Source organism: Convolutriloba macropyga, chromosome 12, assembly GCF_964194025.1.
Source record: "Convolutriloba macropyga chromosome 12, txConMacr16.3, whole genome shotgun sequence".
In the NCBI taxonomy this organism is placed as follows: domain Eukaryota; kingdom Metazoa; phylum Xenacoelomorpha; order Acoela; family Convolutidae; genus Convolutriloba; species Convolutriloba macropyga.
Window position 1 is genome coordinate 38,921,579 of NC_134479.1, and position 21,957 is coordinate 38,943,535.

The 21,957-nt window shown below is 39.3% G+C and overlaps 2 protein-coding genes across 3 annotated transcripts in view; both read left to right on the top strand.

The window, feature by feature from the left end:
- Positions 1 to 596, top strand: part of LOC142351252 (protein BCCIP homolog) — a 443,863-nt gene extending 443,267 nt beyond the window's left edge. For both annotated transcript variants that reach the window (XM_075403399.1, XM_075403400.1), the window contains exon 7: positions 356 to 596. In XM_075403399.1, the coding sequence (XP_075259514.1) occupies positions 356 to 568 (213 nt within the window). In that variant the 3' untranslated portion in view covers positions 569 to 596. The remainder of the gene's footprint in view (positions 1 to 355) is intronic.
- Positions 597 to 867: 271 nt separating this feature from the next.
- LOC142350631 (uncharacterized) lies at positions 868 to 21,058 on the top strand. Its single transcript, XM_075402536.1, has 12 exons — positions 868 to 1,131; positions 1,458 to 4,204; positions 4,549 to 4,704; positions 5,026 to 5,264; positions 5,395 to 5,955; positions 10,703 to 10,975; positions 11,202 to 12,655; positions 12,721 to 12,871; positions 13,225 to 13,335; positions 13,500 to 13,699; positions 15,852 to 18,613; positions 18,899 to 21,058. Exons 1-12 carry the CDS (start codon positions 878 to 880, stop codon positions 20,803 to 20,805), a joined length of 10,815 nt encoding a protein of 3,604 aa, XP_075258651.1. The 5' UTR covers positions 868 to 877; the 3' UTR covers positions 20,806 to 21,058.
- The last annotated feature ends 899 nt before the right edge of the window (positions 21,059 to 21,957 follow it).

A 21,957-nucleotide genomic window follows, 5' to 3' on the forward strand; every position in this document is an offset into this window, starting at 1 on the left:
CTTTTTAGCTGTGAATCTGTGAACTAAGTTGGACGGCAATATTGGAGTCTTTTGGAGTTATAATTGGGGCCCAGTCTTTTGAAAGGATTTGAATTGTATTGTGGCCCCACCATTGACTAAAAAGTCATTGTGATCTATGTTTTTAAAGAAAAAATGGTTTGATTTTTTGTGAAACTGTTTTTTGCGAATTTCAAGAGCAATAAACTACGAATAGTTTTCGTATTCTGTTTCCTAGGGTTGACGTGTTTTGGAGTATCCTTTTAAACATAATTTGTCTCCAGGTCATAATAAACTTATTTTATTCGCATCATCTGTTCACGCAAAAACTCTGAAAATATCCCTGTTTATTATACTGCAGCAATATGCTCAATGTGTAGCAAGTTTCCCAGTTCCAGAAGCCGAAGACTTGGTCGGAGGTTCGTGGGGTCCCAAGGACAAAGCGATGCCCCAGTACCGAACTGTGTGTTTACTGCCCATGGACAAATTCAAAGCTGCCGTTACTCAAATTTCACAGACTTTTACTGTTGAAAATATGATGTCACTTTTAAATGCTCAAAATAGTCAGTAAATATTAATAAATTTATTCGCAAATAGAAGTATGTGTTTTTGTGTGTTTAAGAAGAACAGCTTTCTGATTGTTTTTAGAATATTCGAGCTTTCATGTCGATTTTTCATTTAAACAGGGAACAGATTTCTGATAAAATTTATTCTTAGTTTTTGAAGCTGGAATTTTTTGTTTGTTTGAGAGTGTATTGTTAGTGTAAACGTTCTTCCAGATAAGATGCGATCATTTTTATTAAAATTACGTAAACTGAACTGTCACGTAATTGGGATGGTCTTTTGAAACTCAAATACTCTTTCAGATTAATATGTAGTTATGGACGAAACCCCCAAGTACACAGACTTAGACGCAGAACCTTCTAGAAAGTACACGAATCTTGACTCGTTCCAAGGACCCGCGGCTGCCCCTTCCGCGGCACCCTCATTAGCCCCGACAAACCCAGCTGGCTACCCAAGCATGGATCCCAACAGTCCTCAGGCAGGCTCAGCTTATAATGGCTACTATCAGCAGTCGCCAGGGGGTTCCAATGGGTACTATAACGGGATGATGCCTGGACAACCGCAGCCAAGGTTCGGAACAGGTGTTTTTATGGAACTTTTTTTAGCTGTCTTTTATTGTAACGATCATTCGCATAGAATCTGCATATCCATGAAAAGTTTCTTCATCCCCATAGTATGTGACTTTGGATTTGATAATCTTTCAATAAAATATAAATTAGTTAGTTGTTAAAATCAGATAAAGCTTAGTGTATAATTATATGGAGATTATGCACATTTCCTTCGTGGTTTTTGTGAAATGTTAATTTTTGTATGTAAAATTGATGGAATCTGGGGAAAGAGTTTTGATAATAATGTAATATTTGGTTGTCTAAGCTGTGATTGGGTTTCTGTTCAAGGTATCCAATGGGTCCGCAGGCAGCATACGGATACCCTGCACCTTCTGTTGATCAGCAAAATCCTGCCGGTTACGTGCAACAACCCCCACATCCTCAGCAGCCCAGTTACCCAATGACGTCACAACAGGGACCCGTGAATCCTCAGTACTTGGCACAGCTTCACAGTGAGATAGAATACTACAAAGCAGAAGTTGCTAGGATGTATGTGATGCCGCCCTCCACAGATTTAGCGGCAAAGATCCGTGATTTCCAGACTCGGATATCGTATCTCGAGGGTAAAAAGGAATACCTTGCGATGGGTTCCCAGCCTGGCCAGGTTGCCCCTGGTTATCCTCAATCACCAGCACGTTACCCGAATCCTTCAGATCCAAATTACATGCGAATGGGTTACCCAAGAACGCCGGTTGGATATCCGAATCGTCCTGCTATGCCACAACAAGTACCACAGACACCTCCAGGTGGGCATTACTATCAGAACCCTAATCAACCTGCCGGGTATAATGTATACGATAACAAGCAGCAACCAGGTGGTGCCCAAACTATGGGATATCCTTACTACGCACAAAACTATCAAATGGATCCCAATCAAGTTCAAGGAACTCCGGGATCTCATAACGGGTACCCTCAAGCTCCCCAGTACCCTGCTCAGCATCCGAGTGCAAGCGCGGGAGGGTACCAAATGCCGCAACCACAATCAGGATACCAACCTCAAACTCAACACAGTGCAATGAATCAAGCGTCCCAGCAACCTCACACTCCACAGCAACAGCAAATAGTCAGACCTCAATCTAGTGTAGCGCTTCCGGTCTCACAGGTTCAGCCCCCACAACCAGTAGTTCAGACTCCAGTTCGACCAGCCTTTAGCACTCCGTCATCAGTAGCTCCCAGAGCCTCCCCTGATCAGATCCAAAGTATAAGACCGGCATCTCCAAGAAGCGCGTCGAATAGCAAACTTGAATCGCCAAAACAACCAGTAGCAAAAAGCAGTGATTTAGATGTTACTCAAGTTAACTCAAGTATTGACGCTGCTCTAGATAATGCGAAACCTATAACTTATTCACCACAAGCTACATCCTTAGTTTCCAGTTTTGTACAAAGCGCTTTCAAATCAAAAGACGAAAATAGCCCTGATTCGGGTGTAACAGGCGCTACAGCTAGTGTAGCCACCTCCGTTCAACATAATGAACAGACGTTGCAGCCTCCCATGCCACCGATTGTTGACAACAAACAAATGGTCAACGTTCATGGGAATTCTAACCCGCTACCTCCGATATCGGTATATCAACCTGTAGTTTCTAGTCAACTAAGTTCACCGTCTCCACAACAATCGTCAACAGCTCGAGAACAATTGTCACCTATCGCCAGGAAAGAGGAGGTTCCAGTACCGCAAGCGCCCAGTTTTGAACCCTGTGAAAGTTTGATTCAGAAGCACGTAACAGCAACCTCAGAAATGCACCCCGCTAGTGCTGAAAGTCAGTCAAAATTGGGTTTCGAAATGCCATCGACATCCGTAACCTCTCCTAAGCTTCAGCAACAAGAAAGTGCAAGTCCTTCAGGCAGTTCAGTTGACAATGCTTCGCAACCGAGTGAAAGCGAAGATGAACCAAAAGTGTTCTCAACGTTGACGTCGCATTCCATTACCAGCAAATCCGAGAAAACGGAAATGGCGTTACCATCTTTCAGTCAGCAATCTGCAGTACCAACTAGTGGTCCAGCGCATTACGCACCGATGCAAGGACCCCAACCTTATCCTGTCCGCCCTCATGCTATTCCGCCGCCAGGTATGTCATCAATTCGTCCAGGGATGCACCCACAGCCCATGCCAGTTCCAGGGCATCATATGCCGGGGCAGTACAGACCCGAATATCCGATGAACCCAGGCCAGAACCCTTACATGCAGCCAATTCCTCCGGGCACTCAACATATGCCGCCGACTACTGGGCAGCCTGGCATGTATCCTCAAATGCACTGGGGTATGCCAGGTGGAGCTCCAGCGGGGATGCAACCAATGAATGGCGCACCCGCACCGTTGCCGCAACAGGCACAGTGGCCAGCACAGCATGCAACTCCACCGGGATACCCGCCTTTGGCGCCAGCTGGTCCACTGCCGCCACCGCGTCATCAAACACCCTCGCCTCGAGGGGGTAAAAAATCCGCAAACGGTAAAAACAGTTCTTCAGCCGAAGGCAAACGTGTGAAGAAACGCCGTAAAGACACAGAAAAGGCCATTCCCGATTCGACAACGTCGGAACTCGGAGAACCAGTTAGCAGTTCTAATGAAATTCTATCGTGCAATGAATTTAACGCCTCTAACGTTGACAGCCCTGCGGAAGAGCCATCGAGTTCTCAATGTGACAGTGCTGTTCCGACTACCAAGAGAGGCAAAAAGCGAGGCGAAAGTCCCAAGAAACCGAGAAGAGTGGGTAAAAAGGCCAAAGATAAAGATCACAACGAAGCAGAGGGAATTGATGTGAGTAGCGTTGAGTTAGCCTCACTTGAAATGATCGCAACGTCGGTAGATACCTCAACTAACAATAGCAATGCAGAAACTACAGTAGAATTGCCAAGTCCCTCTGATGTTTCTCAGTCAGTTAAAAAACCGAGAAGACTTACTACAAAGATTGGCAATAGCAAGAAGAAGCGAAAGAGGTTCAACTCGAGTGATGACGAAATTATGTTACCTCCTGAGGAGTTGAATCTACCCCCGGAAGAATTTATGGAAAAGCGGAGATCCGAAAGAAGTAGCGGTTAGTTTCCGGTTCAGTTTTTAGGAAATCTCAGCGTAAACCTTAGTCAATAAACACTTGCATATACGCGTGCAACGGTTCTGAATCTGAACTAATTTTTTGCTACATCAATAAGTTACTCAGCAATCGGTGTATCTTTTGATAAATGACATGAACTTATGAATGATTCTCAAAACAAAAAAAAATATTTCGTTTTAATAAATTAAAACTATTGCAAAGTTTTTATCTAAATTTTTTTTAGCATTGACCAGTTAATGACCAATATATTTTTTATAAAAATATTTTTGTAAGTGTTGCATTTTGATGAGGACTGTAAATAGATTCCAATGCTCAACAATTTTTAGCCCGTGCAAGGAAGAATTACATTGCTGATGACTTGATCGACTACGCGCTGGGAGCGGGAAGTGATGATGATGATGAGACGCTGCCTGCAGACATTCTAGAAAGTTCTATCAATAGTGCAATAATTGAGCAGTCAACCAACACAGCCTCAACTGAGGGTTAGTGATTTCAATATTTTTATTTACTCCATAAGGTATGTAACGATCAAGGGATAAGTAGACGGTTTCCATTTCTTCACTGTGAGATATTCGTAGAAACGTACATATATGTATTACGAGTTAATGCATTACTAAGCCATGTCTATGCCTTGAAATGAAAATTTTCGAGGTGTGGTAGGTTCTATCAGAATTATCTAAAGATGTTCTCAGCCACATGATAGCGGATAGCTGTGCTTATGAAAATAGGCATGCTTGAACAAAAATTGAAAATTGACCAAGAGAATGGAGAAATTTAAAATTTTATTTTAATTTACATTCTAGGATCAGCAGCTGACCTTGTAGAATCAAGCAGCTGCTCAACTGTGGCTGGAACCGAAGACAGTTCCAGTCAGGGTACCTCGGCAGGAACTAGTTCCAACTTCATGTCACCCAGCTCTGCGTCTAAGAGCAAACAACAAGCGGAAGCTCAATTGTTGATTCCGGCTCAGGTGGAAACTGACACTTGTGTGGTGGAAAAGATTTTGATCTCTCGAGTTAGGACAATCACAAAAGAACAGAACGTGAGTATTTTCCATGTTTCATTAATTGGCTATATATGATAATTTTTAATATTAGAAGCTTCTTAAGTTCGAGCTTGTTTTTGATTGCTATAGACAATTTTTACAGCTGAATTTTTGTGTTCTGCTTTAGTCACCGGCTGAAGCAGTGAAAGTGAAAACTGACCTGCCAGTTGAACGAAGTGCACCTAGCAGTACAGATAAAGCTGAACCAACAATGGATTTGCCAAAAGATGAAACGAAATCAGATCAAGTAGCCACTGAAGAGAAACCAGAAACGACAGTCACGACTGAGACGTCGCCAACAATTACGTCATTGAACGAACCGTTGTGCAAGACCTCATCAACTGAAGAACCAACAACGACGGAAGCACTCACATCGTCTGCAGACAATCAAGAACCTACCGAGACCTCAAAGGATACTTCGGAAAACAGTTCTGCGAAACAATCAGCTCAACTTGCAATCGAGATGCCGAGTCCAACATCAAAATCAACTATTACCACACTTGGAAGTCCAACAAAATCGGAGAAAGGTTCTCACAAATCGTCGTCTCATACAAGTCCACCCATAATAGTCACAGAATATTTTGTGAAATTTAAAGGACTCTCGCATTTGCATTGTGAATGGGCAACTGAAGAAGCATTGACTATGAAAGATAAAAGATTTCCCCTCAAGCTGAAGAGATTCAAGCTGGTAAGTGTGCCAAATGTTCATGAATAGCTGTGGTAATGGTAGCTGATCCAAGCTGTTACAGGGTTGATCTTATTTTATATCCGCGTCAGCTATTCGGCATATGATTACGCATTTTTGTGACTTCGCCTATTGATATCGCGACTTGGCAAAATTTTTCTTGAAAATGTTTTGAGTGTCTCGGGCAAATTTCTCCTATGATTCTGATCAAATATCATTTAAAGAGCAAGTGCTCAGCGAAGTGATATTATTAATGTAATAGCAGTTAAAGCCGCAAATGAATTCGAAGACCAAATACCCGTAAGGACCGGTCATTAACGCTCATTACTTAGATTAGCTTAATTCGTTAGCTACGAAATGACATCCGAATGTTGTTGACGTTCAAAACGGTATTTGGCAACTTCTTCCTGGTGTTGAATACTATCTACTCTGTATTTTGCTTGTCCACCATTAACTGTGACTTAGAAATCAATAATTTTGTAGATTTTATGATTAGGTTTTGTTTTTGACGAAATTTCTTTAATGTTGGATGTAAAAAAGAAAAGTGTCGAGTGCATACTGGAGCACCGTACAATCTTCATCTACAATCTTTGCTAAATTGTTAATGTAAATGTTAAATAACAGAGGACCTAAATAGTACCTTGTGGAATCCTCATTTCAATGTTATCCAATCTGATTGAATTCCGATTAGGAAATCCTTTTGCGTTCTTTTACTCAAATAATTCTCAAATATTAAATTGGTAGCATGTACGTCAAAACCTGTATTTGCAAGTCTTAGTGAAAAGATTTCGTCGTTTATACGTTGGTTTATAAAATTTCCGGTTGGTTTCATCAAATATTTTGGTAAGAAAAAATTGCAGATGTTAAACAATTAATCTATCGGACAATCAAAGAATTCTAGATGCAGGCGAAAAATTCAATTTTAACTGTATCCGTTGTATCTGTTCTTTGTAAATCTGAATTTGATTGAACTGGTTCTTTTATGGTTGATCTTGAACAATTTTTTTTGGCAATTATTGTGGTTTTTCCGCATTCCGGCATAGGTTTTCGGTCTTAGTTGCTGAAATGAGAGGAAAGTTTTGTCTGCAGTTTCTTAATATCTTGAATTGTAATGTAATTCAGCGGACTTGATTTGGTGCTATTTTTCGACTTCGTTGCACGCGTGACGTCAACTTATTGGAGCAATTTTCTTGCTAATTCGGTTAAATAATTGCTTGTCACTGGCTTGCCTCTCTCAAATTGAATTTCGCTCTCCAACAAAGTGAATTTTGTTTAATAGCCGCGTAGCGATAGCGGCTATAATTGGGACATCGTGGTTTTTTTTAATTCGTCGTCTCCGTCGATGGTTCTTGCGACCTGACTTCTTGCAATTGACTTTTTCATTTTCAGTGATTTCTACTGCTTTGCATTTAAAATTTGTGTGCATGACGTCATTTGTTCTGCTTTTAGGTCAATTGCGTGACTTACCTCACTCAAAAAATGACTTCTGAACTGGCCTTATGAACTTTAAATTTTTTGATAGTTTACTAGTTAAATGTCAATAGTGTGCATCTAAGTAGTGCCAAACGTATATGCCTCAGTTCTTGGGTATTATTTTTGATTTTGATTATGAATTTCGAAAAAGCTCCTTTAGGACTTTTTCCATATAGAACGTATGTGTCTCATAAAAACATTTCGAATCTAACCAAGTGGTCTATTAAAGGTCTGGTGTTCAATCTGTCTATCTTATTTTTTTAGTTGAACTCTTTTTTGAACATTTTATGAAAAGTTTTGATGAACATTTACTTGTTAAAGGTCAATAGTGTGCATCTAAGTAGTGCCAAACATGTATGCCCTAATTCTTGATTATTAGAGTCTTGAGTTTTTGATTTCGAATATTAATTTTGGGATCTTCTCCGTTTGTGCCCTCAATACGTTATGCGCCTCCCAGTTACAGAGCACGTGCCATTACATAGTAAGTCATTATGTAAAAACTATTGCACGTGCATAATAATATGCGCCCACTAAGCTGAGGGGGCACAAACGGAAAAGATCCTAATTTTGAAAAAACTTTTAGGGCTTTCTCCTTATAGAGCTTATGTGTCTCATAAAAATGACAGTCCACAGCTAACCCAAAAAGTCTAGTAGTCTATTAAAGGACTGGTGATCGATCTGTCTATCTAATCTCTTTAGTTGTTTCAATTCATGGAAGGCCCCAAGCGTCTATCGCGGCTATTTTCCGGCAATCTGCCGGCTATGTTATTGAGTGGTAACTATTTTTCTATTTTAAGCTCGGTTTTTCAGAATATTTTGTCTTTGGTTTGTTTCATCCTGAATTTTGAATGAGCAAGGCGCTTTTGAAGTAATGGTTGTTGATGTAAATTTTTCGCTTAACCGATTTAAATGCTTGTATGCTTTTTGTACGGTCACCATTTGTTAATTAATAGATCAAAGCGATAATAGAGACAATTATTGGTTTCATTGTTTGATCACACTTCATAAACTCATAGTCTGGCTTCTGAATTTATTTGACGTCATTTGTTACTGCTTTGTGTATATAAGGTCTCGTGTTTTTTGAGGATGCTTGAGTTACTTCATTGAGTAAATTGACTGCTTGAAAGCATGACTATTGCGTTCACTTATAAAATCGAAATCGAGAATGAAACTGCTAGATCATTTCAAGGCTATTTCACTTGTAAGGCATTTTGATTATTTTCAGATTTATTTAATTTTGTTGTCAATTTGGTTATTTTAAAGGTTGATCTCAGTTTATATGGCTATAACGTTGTGTGAAATGTCTTTTTTATGATCATGTATTTGGTTTTTTTGTGTTGTTTATGCCAACTTTTGCACTAGAGTCAACGCAGTTTTGATAATTTTTCCTAACTTTTAGAAATTGTCCTTTTTCCGTTTTTTTTCAATTCTTTAGGCCAAAGAAACCTTTTAATATTTGTTCAAGATTTAAAATTTTTAAGTTTTTTTCGTGTTTTTTTTTCACTTTAAGTGAGCAAGAAAACATTTTTCAGGCTGAAAGTGTGGTTGGTGATTAATTGTTTGATGACCCAGATAGAATTTTGAACATGTTTGAAAATTCAAGTTCTTTTAGTGTAAGGTGACAACTTATTTTAAAACTTTTTAACTCAGATCTGTGGTAATGAATAGATGTCGGCTTTACGGAAGTTATTTTGAAAGTATTTTCTAAGATTTTAAGCACCTTTTTGTAGTTCTGCATTTTTCCTGTCCTTTTTTATAGCTGCGAAGCTGTAAGCTGAGCGGAGCTATATTGCTGTGCTCTTGGTTTTTTTTACATATCAAAGAATTTGAATTGTATTGGGGCGCTGTCTTTTCAAGATCTGTTCACACATTTTCATGATTTCTGAAGTCAAATCGAAGTAGTGATTTTGGTCGCGCCGAAACAGGAAGTGGAGCGAAAAAGTGAGTGATTTTGCGGCATGAATTTTTTGCTCTATTTTTAAAGTAGAGTGAGAATACGGTGTTTGAACAAAAATTCGCTTTCTCGGTAGTGTTTTTTGTTCACATGCGGCAATTTCACTGATTTTTACTGTTTTTTCGATGTTTTGGATCGGATTTTTTTCTAAAGCGTTTCCACTATCCGTTGATAGCTCATTCCAGGCCTAGTTTTTTGTTTGAACCAAATTTCCATTTCTCGCTAATGGTTTTTTGTACACATGCTGCATTTTTACATTGATTTTCTGCTTTTTTAAAAATTTTTGATCTGATTTTGTAGAAATGGTTTTTCCAAGTCACTCATAGTCCTTTCTAGGTCTAGTTTTTTGTTTAGTCAATGAAAATTCTTTGAATTGTACGTCAGGACTTGTCCTGCTATGTTTTTGTTTCGTCGTCTGACGCTCTTTTTCGTTTTACATTTGTTCATACATCAAAGCTGAAAAAGTCAAATTTTTTGAATGAGTTTTTCCTCTCACTAACAGCGTTTGCGCGCGTGACGTCATTTCTCACTCGCTTTAGCGAAAGTTTTTGGGTTATTTGCGTTATTAGATTTTGATCATACGTGACTTACCTCACTCAATAAGATGAATTTTGCACTTTAAAGCTTAAGTTTAATTTGAATTAGTTTAGGCTTCTAATAATAGGCTTCTGTGGAATGTATTTCAACAAGCTTTATTAATTTATCGCTGAATGTTTTTTACATAGCTTTTTGAACGGCGTCGACGTCGATTTTTTTTTTCAATTTAGATCTGTATCTGTTTCTATCTGTATTATACAGCACGCAAGTCTATTCTTTCGCAGCGATTCCGGCAATCTGCCGGCTATGTTAGCTCATGCTTATGTTTTCGCTTATGCTTGTCGTTTGTGTCCGAAAAGATATTCGTGAATTGCCCATTTTGTGTTTTGTTTTTTTTTCGACTATTTGTGTTTTAGTTATTCGTTTTCTTTACCTTAACAACCGGTGAATTTACAGTTCAAATTCTGTTTTGATAATTCTGAAACTATGTAAAAATAGTTTTCTGTTTGTCAATTTTTTTCTGTTTGTCAATTTTATGTTTGTCATTTTTTTCTGTTTGGTTTAATCACTGGTAAACATGCTCGATTTTTGAAGCTGGTCAAAAGTTAGATTTCAAGCAAAAGTTATCCAGTGCTTGCCTTGTTATTTCGGAGTTGCTCTTGATTAGTTAGCTCAAGCCAAAATTAGGTTAGTTTCGATTTTTAGCCCCTCAATATAGGATTTGACTGAACGATTTTTTTATACTGACTTGACGCGTTTTAAGTAAGCAATATCCTTTTTTATCAGAAACAGCTGGAAAACAGTGGGTCTGGCAGAGTCGAAGATTGTACGGAGGAGGAACCGTTCAATCCAGACTTCACAGAAGTTGACCGAGTTCTCGATTGCATGCTGGCACCTCAAGAGGATGGCGATTCAGTTGACAGCGTTACGGGACAGCCTAAGAGGCATTTCTTGGTGAAGTGGTGCTCGTTACCGTACGAGGAAAGTACGTGGGAGTTGGAGGAAGACATAGATGTGCAGAAGATCCAACATTTCTTCAAGGTCAATGATCCCAAACAGGTATGTGTGATCTTGCTTGTCATTTGAAAAGCACGAGCAATTTTGAAAACAGAAACTTGAGATAATTGTTCGAGCTGTGTTCTTGACTGAATTGGCTCTTATGATGTGCGACAAGTTTGTCTTTGAGAACCACTTAGATTAGTAATAGGAGCAATTGGAGATGACGGCTTCCATTTTATTTTTGTAATTGTTTTATTTTGTTTTATTGCATTAATTTCTTGTTTAGATTGAGGTACAACGGCAAGCATCTCGCAAAACGCGTCCGACATTCAAGGAGTGGAAGAAACTCGAAGAAATGCCAGTTTTCAAGAACAACAACGAGCTTCGAGACTACCAACTGGAGGGCATTAATTGGCTGCTTTACTGCTACTATAAACATCAAAACTGTATCTTGGCAGACGAGATGGGATTGGGTAAAACTGTTCAATCAGCGACCTTTCTTGAAATGGTCTTCAGAACTGGTATCCATGGTCCATTTTTGGTTATCGCTCCGCTTTCGACCATTTGTAACTGGCAGAGAGAGTTCGAAGGTTGGACAGATCAAAATTGTATCGTCTATCATGGTTCACAAACTAGCAGAAATATGATTCAGCAGTATGAAATGTTCCACAAGGATCCCAAAACTGGTAACTTGAACAAGAAGAAATACAAATTTACGGCTTTGATTACTACTTATGAAGTACTGTTAGCTGATTGTATGGACATGTTTAAAGATATAGAGTGGCAGGTATGTATTATTGACGAAGCTCATCGACTGAAAAACAAGAAGTGCAAACTCATGGACGGTCTGAATATGTTGTACTTGGATCATATAGTTCTACTCACTGGAACCCCCTTGCAAAATAACGTTGATGAACTCTTTTCCTTACTTAACTTCCTTGACCCGAATAAGTTCTGCAATAACCAGGAGTTCCTTAAAGAATTCGGGACATTGCAAAGTGAAGAACAGGTGAACAAACTACAAGCAATTTTGAAACCTTTAATGTTAAGAAGGTTGAAAGAAGATGTAGAACGAAGTATTGCTCCTAAAGAAGAGACAATTATTGAGGTCGAATTGACAAACGTGCAGAAATCCTGGTACCGTGCAATAATTGAAAAGAACTTTTCTCACATAGCCAAAAGCACCTCGTCAGGTGCTAAAGCATTGCCAAATTTAATGAACACAATGATGGAACTTAGAAAATGTTGCAACCATCCATTTTTACTTAATGGCGTCGAAGAGCAAATTTTGCACGAGTTCGCGACCAACCCGGAAGGTGTGGACAATCGATACCTAGACGCGTTGATTCAAAGTTGTGGTAAAATTGTCCTTATTGACAAATTACTTCCGAAACTGAAAGAGAGCAACCACCGAGTTTTGATCTTCAGCCAAATGGTTAAATGTTTGGATATAATTGAAGATTACATAACTCAGAGGAATTACTCATTCGAAAGAATTGATGGAGGTGTTCGGGGGTTACAAAGGCAAGCTGCGATCGACAGATACAGCAAGCCTGGCTCTGACAAGTTTATATTCCTTTTGTGTACAAAAGCTGGTGGCTTAGGGATCAATTTGACAGCAGCGGATACTGTTATTATTTATGATTCGGACTGGAATCCTCAAAATGATCTGCAAGCACAAGCTAGGTGTCACAGAATTGGACAGAGGAAACATGTTCAGGTGTACAGGTTGATCACAAGGTATGTTTTTGATAGGCTTCTCTTCCGATAGTCTAAACCTAATTGAGCACCCACATTTTTTTCAGAAACACCTACGAGCGTGAAATGTTTGACCGAGCTAGTCAGAAATTGGGTCTGGACAAAGCAGTTCTTCAGACTATGAGTGGCAGAAAAGCTGCGATTGGGGCGGATGGTGCACCTTCTGGGAACCCAAATAACCCCATGTCCAAAAAGGAGGCAAGTGTTCTTTTCACTCGAATACTTTAAGTCATTGAAATCGAAAGTACGTTGGCTTTACACTCTTAGATATGTTATCAACTAATGTGCCAGCTAGCGTTTTTTAAGAAAATATTGGGTTATGACGAATGAAATTACTGATACGTCTAGGTGTGTACCAGATATCAGTTAATGTCATGAGTTACTTAGTCAATAGCAACATATGACGTTGCATCTGATCACTACGAAGAGTGAATAAAGATTGTTTGTTGTTTCTTCTGATTTTTTTCACTCATTGAACTCAATGTGAAGCTTTTCTGTTTACTCGCAGTGATTTTAACGACTCGATAGGACTCAGCTTTTTTTCTGATCAGGTTGAAGATCTGCTGAAGAAAGGTGCATACGGCGCAGTTATGGACGACGAGGATGCGGCTCAGAAGTTCTGCGAGGAAGATATTGATCAAATTCTCAAAAAACGAACTCAGGTATTTTTCATTCTTGAATACATCAAATCACCTCATTTTCTAAGATACATGCCTTGATATTGGTAGAACATTGATCGAGAATACTTGTATGGTTTGATGCACGATGCGAATGAATTGGATAGGAATCTGAACACTTACGATTGGAATGTTAACCACTCTTTTAGGTGATCAAAATCGAAAGCGAAGAGATAGGATCAACGTTCAGCAAAGCCTCTTTCACCTCAAATGATGCTAACAATGACATCGACTTAAATGACCCGAACTTCTGGGAGAAATGGGCTCAGAAGGCTAACGTGGATTACGACCAAGCCCTGAAGGATGACCGAATCATTGAGGAACCGAGGACAAGAAGACAAACGAGAAGGTTTGTCGTTTATTCTGATAAAAGTAAACTGACAAATTTTGTTTCTTTCGAAACGCTCATGTTGCAGCGAAGCATAGCAAAAATACTGTAATGTTAAAATACAGAAATTATGCCATTTTTGTACAAGTTCGGGCTATATTTTACACCGGGGCTCAACTTACTGTTTTCTTGAGTTTTGTCATTCTGTTTTTTGTCCAGGTTGTTAATAGCCGCCCTCATCTTCTCAGCCGGCTATTATAGCGCTCCTATTTTTTTACAATTCAAAGAATTTGAATTGTATTGGGGCGCTGTCTTTTTTATTACGACTCGAAGAGGAGTATTGGAGAAGTCCTTTTTTTAATCAATTTTATTGGAGTGATTTTTGAAGCGGGAAATGAAACGCGTGAAAAAATTTAGAGTGATTTTGGTGCTGAACAAAAGTGAAGAGCGGAGCGAAAAGAGAGTGGTTTTTGTTCACACCGCTCTTTTTGAGATTTTCGGGCTAATTTTTGCGTTTTTTTGACGAATATTTTGTTTTACTGGCTCAAATGGGTATTGAAGAAACCCCTTCTACGTGAGCAACATTATGATAACAATTGGTTACAGTTTTGTGGGTAAGAATCATTTTTTTCTTCAAATATGACAAAAAAAATGGCGAAAATCGGAACTATTTTTCTTAATTTTTTGCAGTTTTTCGTTTTTCTGTTTTTTCGATGACTTGCCTATTGTTTTGCGAGCATCTGGATACCCTATTGGCTGAAGGGAATTTTTCTTTGGATTCATATGTTTTTGAAATATAAAAAAAAATTAGTAACTTTTTCCAGTTTTCAGTGAAAGTTGTTTTTTTTTCATATTTTCTTATGAAATATGAGATAGGAAATATTTTTCATATTTTTTTTCATATTTTTAGCCTAAAGTTTTTTTCAAAATTCACATGAGTGGTTTATGTAAGTTCTATTTGTTTTGATGAAGTTATTTTGGCAGAGATAGTTTTTTCGGGATCTCAATTTATAACAAAATTTGATCAGATTTTTTATCATATTTTAACAGATTTGATTTTATTGTTTTTACTTTTTTGTTTCATGACTTTGTTTCAAAATAATCATAAATTAGTGAGGGCACGTTTTGTTTGATGAGTAGTTGGATGGCGTTTAAATGGATTTTCACTTCGAGTCGTTTGCGGAATTCTTCCGGCTATGTTTTTTTTAAGATCTGTTCACACATTTTCATGATTTTTGAAGTCAAATTGGAGTAGTGATTTTTGGTCACGCCGAAACAGGAAGTGGAGCGAAAAGCGAGTGGTTTTGCGGCGTGAAATTTTTTCGCTCTAAATTTAAAGTAGAGTGAGAAAACGGTGTTTGAACAAAAATTCGCTTTCTCGCTAGTGGTTTTTTGTTCACATGCGGCATTTTCGCTTTGATTTTTTCTGTTTTTTCGATTTTTTGGATCGGATTATTTTTCTAAAGGGTTTTTCCAATCCATTCATAGTCCTTTCTAGGTCTAGTTTTTTGTTTAGTCAATGAAAATTCTTTGAATTGTACGTCAGGACTTGTCCTGCTATGTTTTTTTACTTCGTCGAATAAAAAAATGTTTCGCTTTACCTCATTTTGCCGCTTTTTGAACATTTTGCGTGAAGTGTTTTTGACTTCTCGAGGCTAGTTTCTCTCTTCTCTCATTCTGCTAAAAGTGATTTTGAACATCAGTTGCTCAGCAAAGCAATTCAAAATGAACATAGTCAGTATAAAAAATTGAAGTCAGAAGTAGAAACGGGATAAACCCATAAAGCCCAATTTTTTTGATGCCCGCTATTTGAACATCGTTCCTATAAGTCTTAGTTACCATCTCTAATGCTTATTGGTATTGATAGTAGCCCCTGTAGCCTCTCTCTAAGAAACAGAAGTATACAGAAGTATAAGACTTAAAAATGTTTTTGTACAAAAAATCTTTTTTTCCAAAATCCTCGATTCTTTCAATCCCAATCATGCTTATTGGAATCAACGGTGGCTATTTTCCGGCAATCTGCCGGGTATGTTTTTGTATGAAGTAAAATCAGCATAATGAGTGTTAATGTTGAAGATTTCTTTTATAGAAGAGAATCATTCAATTGAGTGACAATGATGAAATTTATACCTACCAAAAAAGAAATCGGCTTATTTCATGCTTTTGTATTTAGATTCGAGTACAGTCACGTCAACGATGACATGTATGGACTGTCCGACAGTGACTCAGATGCTAGTGGCTCTGCTGAGAGTGGTAATGGTAAAACCGAACGAGGCGCTCCTAGGAAGCACAAGAAAAAGGGCGCTGGTAACGCGGACGATAACAGCTCCGATGGTGGTCAAGAGTTTGTTAGATCCGATCTCTACCAATGCGAGAAGGGTCTGTTAACGTACGGCTGGGGCAATTGGTTGAGAATTATTGAAGGGTGCAAGTTCAGGCGTGATATGACAACAAAGTTAGTCGAAGACTTGTGTCGGTGTATCTTGGCCTATGCATTGCAGTGGTACCAAGGGGATGAGAAGATCCAGCGGTTTATAAGAGAACTGATAACTCCTGATAATGACAATATTGAATTCCTAAAATCTCATGCTGCTCAGTCAAGCGTTGCTCCACGAGGTCGGAAATCAGCGCGTGGAAATAAATCGGATCGATCAAACTCCGAAGCTAAAACGGAAGAGCAAACTCATTGGTCAAACACTGAGAACCTTGAAGCTGTTTTGTGTGATCCAACGTTTCGAAAACATGTACGCTATCAATGCAATAAAGTACTAATTCGCGTCAGGACTTTATTTTTCATTCGTCATGAAGTTATTGATGACTTGGCTGAAAAAGTTGATTCAGGTGTAAATTACAAGGATCTACCATTGCATGTACCGCCGATTGATATAGTGAAACCCTGCGATTGGTGGGACGAAACATGCGACAAATGTTTGTTTATCGGTATTTATAAACATGGATACGACCAGTTTACAAAGATCAGAAATGATCCCACGCTTTGCTTTTTATCGATCGTCGGTGAATCGGAAACCGAGATTCAAGATAACACGTTGGATGAAGATGAACTTGAGAATGACCTTGAAAATGCGGAAATGAAACCCGAAGGTCAAATGGACGGCGATGAAAATGAAGCGAAAAAGGACACAGGACAAGATGGAGAAAGTGATAATGCAACCAGTGTAAAGCAAGAAGTTGAACCGTCGGTAGAAACAGAAAGCACCACAGAAAATGGTGAAATTTCTTCTCAAGAAGCAGTTTCGAGTGAAACATCTGTGAAGCAAAATGATAACGAAGATTCGAAACCTGAAAATTCTGAAGAGAAAAGTAATGACCAAAATGATGAACAGGAGGCTACTTATTGGCCACCGACTTCAGCCATAAATAACAGACTTAGAAAGTTAATTGCCGCTCTTCAAAAATTGTCCAAGAAACAGAAACTCATGCTTGAAAAGCGCAAGAATCGACTTGAAAAACTAGCCATTATCAACGCTACGAAGCCGCCACCTGAAGTGAAAGAAAAATGGGCGAAACGCGAGGAAAATGATTTCTACAAAACCATATCGACTTTCGGTTTACAATATACACAAGATGGTAACGTTGTTTGGGACAAATTTAGAGTGCTGGCTTCTTTGAACCGTAAGTCAGATTCTGCTCTCACGCAATATTGTGACGCTTTCAAGGCTATGTGCGAGAAAGTTTGCAGGATTAAAATTGAACCTCTTGACGAAGTTGATAGCTCAGCTCCTCAAATCGAACCGATCACCGAAGATCGAGCCCGGAAAACTCTGCACAGAATCGAATTGATGCGGAGAATTAGACTGGATGCAATTTATCATCCGGAATTTGAGGAGAGGATTAAACTGTGCCAGGCTGCAATGGATATGCCCTCATGGTGGATTCCGGGAGAACATGACCGGGACTTGATGATCGGAGTTGCGAGTCATGGAATCCTAAGAAGCGAAGTCAACTTATTGCAAGATCCGACGCTTTGTTTCTTGAATGTCAAAGATGAGATCATGAAAAGCGTGCAACAAAAGCATGATGAAAAAGTTGCCAAGTTTAAAAGGGATAGAGACACCGAAATTACTGACTCTCAAGCAACGTTGACAACAGTATCAAACTCTACTCATGAAAATCTTGCCACTGAACAAAATGTTGAAACTTCGTCAGTTTCAGTAGATAACGAGAAATCGGAAGTTTCGATGTCTAATTCAGACGAACCAAAGATCGACTCAGAGAAGAAAGAGAATGATGTCGGATCTACAGAAATGAATGAACCTTTGTCTGAAAAGGTCAATCTAACTGAGGAGATCAAAACTGAAATTTCACCAGAAGTGAAAAGTGAAGTTAAAACTGAAATTGAGCGCGCTCCCTCGCCAGCACCTGTGAACATAACTGATATGCTTGGAGTAGCGTACTTAGTGCAGTGGCCCAAAGATCGGGTTCTGGTTGCAAGGTTGGAGAAGATTTGTACTTGTATCGAGAACGGAGGATGGCCGAACATGAAATGGAACCAACCTCCCGCTCCGGTTTCATTTGACAAGCAAGCTGCATTGCAGGAAACGGAAGAGTTCCAGGAACGTCTGGTGGATAAAACTAACCAGCCGAAACAACAGCCCGTTGTCCAGATCATGCCAACTGATGCTATTATTGATGGGTTGTCGGCTAACCGAGTTGCCAGTGATGGCTCTACTGTGTGCTCTTTTAACAAACCAGGACGTCGTGGAAAAGCGTCCAATGCAGGTGTACATTTGCCGGCAAATATCCGGAAGCAAAGCAATAATGTCAGCGCGACACCGAATCCAATTGCTGATGAGAAAAGTTTGTCAAAACTTAGAGAGCTTTTTGAGAAGCAAGGTACAGCTATGGAGAATGAATCGCCTTTGCCGCTAAGCGGAGGAGGCATCGGAGGCATTATGGATTTGTCCATGAAAGCAGGTAATTAAGTCAAATCAAATTTAAAAGTATTTAAGTCAAATAAAATCGTAGTCATTTCGTACAACTTTTTATTCCGAGTACTGGTTTTAAATCTTTACAGAAACTGCTTATCTTTCGAACGCAAAATCTTGCCGTGACTAGGAATTATATTTAAAGTCAGAGGAATAAACTCTATTTCTCTCTCTCTCTCTCTAATTTGGGATGTGATGGTTTTTTAAGGTTTCCTATCATATATCTGATATTGTGTTAAATGGCTTTGATTTTATATACTTGTATTATTTCTAGGAGCAGGTTCTCTAGGCATAAACGTTCCGAGTGTGAGCTCCAAGTACGCCAACAGTGAAAGGTCGACACCGGACTCGAGAGCAGAAGATGCGGACATCTCGGATCAGGGATCTGTTATTGCTGGTGGATCGGAAACCCCAGACCTAAAACGCCGAAGTGTTGGTAGCTCTAAACGCAAAAGGAAGCATGCTTCGATCATTATTGATCCCTCAAAACTTGATGTTGATAATATTAACGGAACAGAACACGTTGCAGTTGTTGATAGAATATCAGGTGTTAAAATTGAAGGAAGTGATGCTCCGATATTGAACAACGTTGTTGATTTCTTGTACAAGAACAGCACGTTTGACATTGCTCCTGAGTGGGAGGTTATCGTGAAGGCTCAGAAGAGATTCCCAGCCGATTTAATGAAGCGAGTTGCTGGTTTGAACCCTGGGGGTAGTCCAGAATCAAAGAAATTGAAGCAAAGTGGAAAGCAGCTGTACTCGCCTGCGAGATCAGTCAGCCAATCAGCTTCGAGCTCGGTGGCAAATAATCAGAACTCAGGTTCTACCTCATCAACTGCACAATCGGCCAATCTGTCATCCGCCGACCTTCTGTCGCAAGCTGCTTTACTTAGTAGTCTTTCATCCATGGGTGGGAGCTCAATGAATCCTTTCGGATCCTTGCCGAATCTACCTCCAATCACTCCAGACCTGGCATCGCTTGGGCTCTTCAATCCCATGTTATCGATGTTTCCTGCAGGATCTCAGAGTACAACAGACCACAAATCAGCATCGTCAATTGCTGCAGCAGCAGCCCAAAGTGCTGCTTTGAATTATCAATTGGCAAGTCTAGCGGCGGTATCGTTAAACCCGCTGCTTGCTCAGTCACTGAACCCGTTTTCATCGATTCCCGGTTTAAACCCGTTCGGAGGAGCAGCTTCAGGTCAAGACGCTTCAGCAGCGCAGTTGGCTGGCCTGTCGGCATTGCTAAGTGGAAGCTTGCCTCCAGGCATGAGTCCCGATTCTCTTCTTGGATCCCTGTCTCAACCTGTCAGTACTGCCAGTGCTACACCAGCACCTGTCGAGAATACATCATCAAAGCTTTCCGCAAGCAGTAGTGGATCTGGAAATAAATCAAACAGTCAAATGTCTCCAAAAGCTGTAAATACTGCTTCAGACCTCCATTCCCCAAAGTCGCCTGTTGCAAGCGGTTCTGCATCGCCAGGGAACTCTAAAGTTGCGACCCCGCCATCGACACCTGCTAAATCTGGTACCCTCATAGGAACTGGAACTAGCGGAAGTTCTAGTTCAAATTCAAAGTCACAGCGTTCCTCTCCACCAGCAGCAATTTCTAATTCTGCGACACCCGCAACAGCAGCATCGCCAGTCAATCCTGTAGCATCAAATTTGCTTCCTAACATTCCGCAATTATCTCCAAATGACCTCTTGACCGCTGCATCACTTGGATCGCTTCCTTTTATGATGCCACCATCGGTTCCGTTTCTTCCTTCAAGTCAGTCTTCGACCAGCTCAAGTTCATCTTTAAACAGCGCGGCTGCTATTCCAGGCTTCGACCTATCGGCTGCAGGGTTGGAAGCTGCTCAATTGGCAGCTTTAGCCAGTTTATGTGCCGGTGGAGGTATTCCAGGAGCAACTGCGACGGGTGTGGATTTGCAACCCACAAACGCCCTGTTTGGAGGATCGGCACCGTTGTATCCCAACTCGGACTTGTCGAGGTTATCAGGCGTCCAGAGCGATTCCTTCATGAATGAACAAAACGCTTTGTTGGCAAGAATGCAAAAAGAACTGGCTGATCATTTGGCAGGCACTAGCAGTGAAACGAGCAACGTTTCTAGTTCTCAAATGAAGGACACGTCAATGAGTAATGCTGATACAAAATCGAAAAATCCGAAATCAAATTGATTTCACGATTGATTTGCAATTATAAGTTGGCATTTTTTTCGTAAACATCTAACCGATATCGCCGAGTGCTTGGTGAATATTGATGTCTCTCATCATAATGTATTCGTTGTGTTGATCTATCCTGGCTCTGGTCTCAAATCTATCAAATATTGTTGTACAAATGTGGAACTGTTATCCTTGGAAACTTGAAAAAACTTTCTTTCCACTAACTAAAAATTGGAATTACATAAAATAGTATTTTCTTTTTAAAAAATAATAAACTAGACAACTTTGATATTGGGATGGCATATATGATAGTTTCAGTTTATAAGCTCTAACAGTTAAAGGTTCTTTCAGATACAATTGGTCGTTTTCAAAGGAAACAGTTCCGTCTATTTTATTATTGTCAGTTTTTCATTTCACCTCATTTAAACGTAGCTTTGGTAAGTTGCTCACTAAGCTGCCAAGTTTCTACCAGGCAACCCAAAGATTCAGAAAAACTTGATTTTATCATAACTGAAAGTGCAGTATTCCATCAATTTAAAAAATACATAATGAGTTTGTTTTGAAAGTGATATTTGTTAAGGAGGAAATTTGGCAGCTTATTGAACGGTACCTTTAGAAGATTTACTATTTGTGCTTTTTTTATTTGTATCAATTATAATAGATTTAGTTGTTCTGTACTGATTCTTCCATATTGGTGTGCTATATTAACCTAGTGTATAGTATCATCATCCATGTTTTTAACCACCCCTATTCAATAAACAAAAATCATTCAATCCTACCTTTCTGATAATAAATATTCAGCAAATTGCTCAAACTAATTGATATATAGCTAATTTATCCTTTTTGACATAATTAGTATTGCAGCCAAATTCTTAACATTCAATGTCTTTAATAGATTTCAAATGACACCCCGATTGATGCTTATTTGTATCTTTTTTCTTAAATTCAGTGTGCATAATTTGATAATTTTCCTTTCTTTTATCCCCTTTGTCGTCTTAATAATTGTATTACTATTTATGATTTGTTGTTTCTTCACCTTAGTGCAATTTGTATCATTAGTGCAATGCAGCCACCTTTCAAATTATCAGTGTAATTAATAGATTTTCTGCTATTTACAAAGTTTTCAGTTCAATCAGTAGGGAAAGCGTCGGCTCATATATATTGAAG

Bases quoted from the DNA above. Each gene is read 5' to 3' on its own strand.
- LOC142350631 (XM_075402536.1), top strand. From the start codon at position 878: ATGGACGAAACCCCCAAGTACACAGACTTAGACGCAGAACCTTCTAGA. The intron at 12,872-13,224 runs GCAAGTGTTCTT...TTTTCTGATCAG, and splicing joins ACCCCATGTCCAAAAAGGAG to GTTGAAGATCTGCTGAAGAA. The intron at 13,700-15,851 runs GTTTGTCGTTTA...TTTTGTATTTAG, and splicing joins ACAAGAAGACAAACGAGAAG to ATTCGAGTACAGTCACGTCA.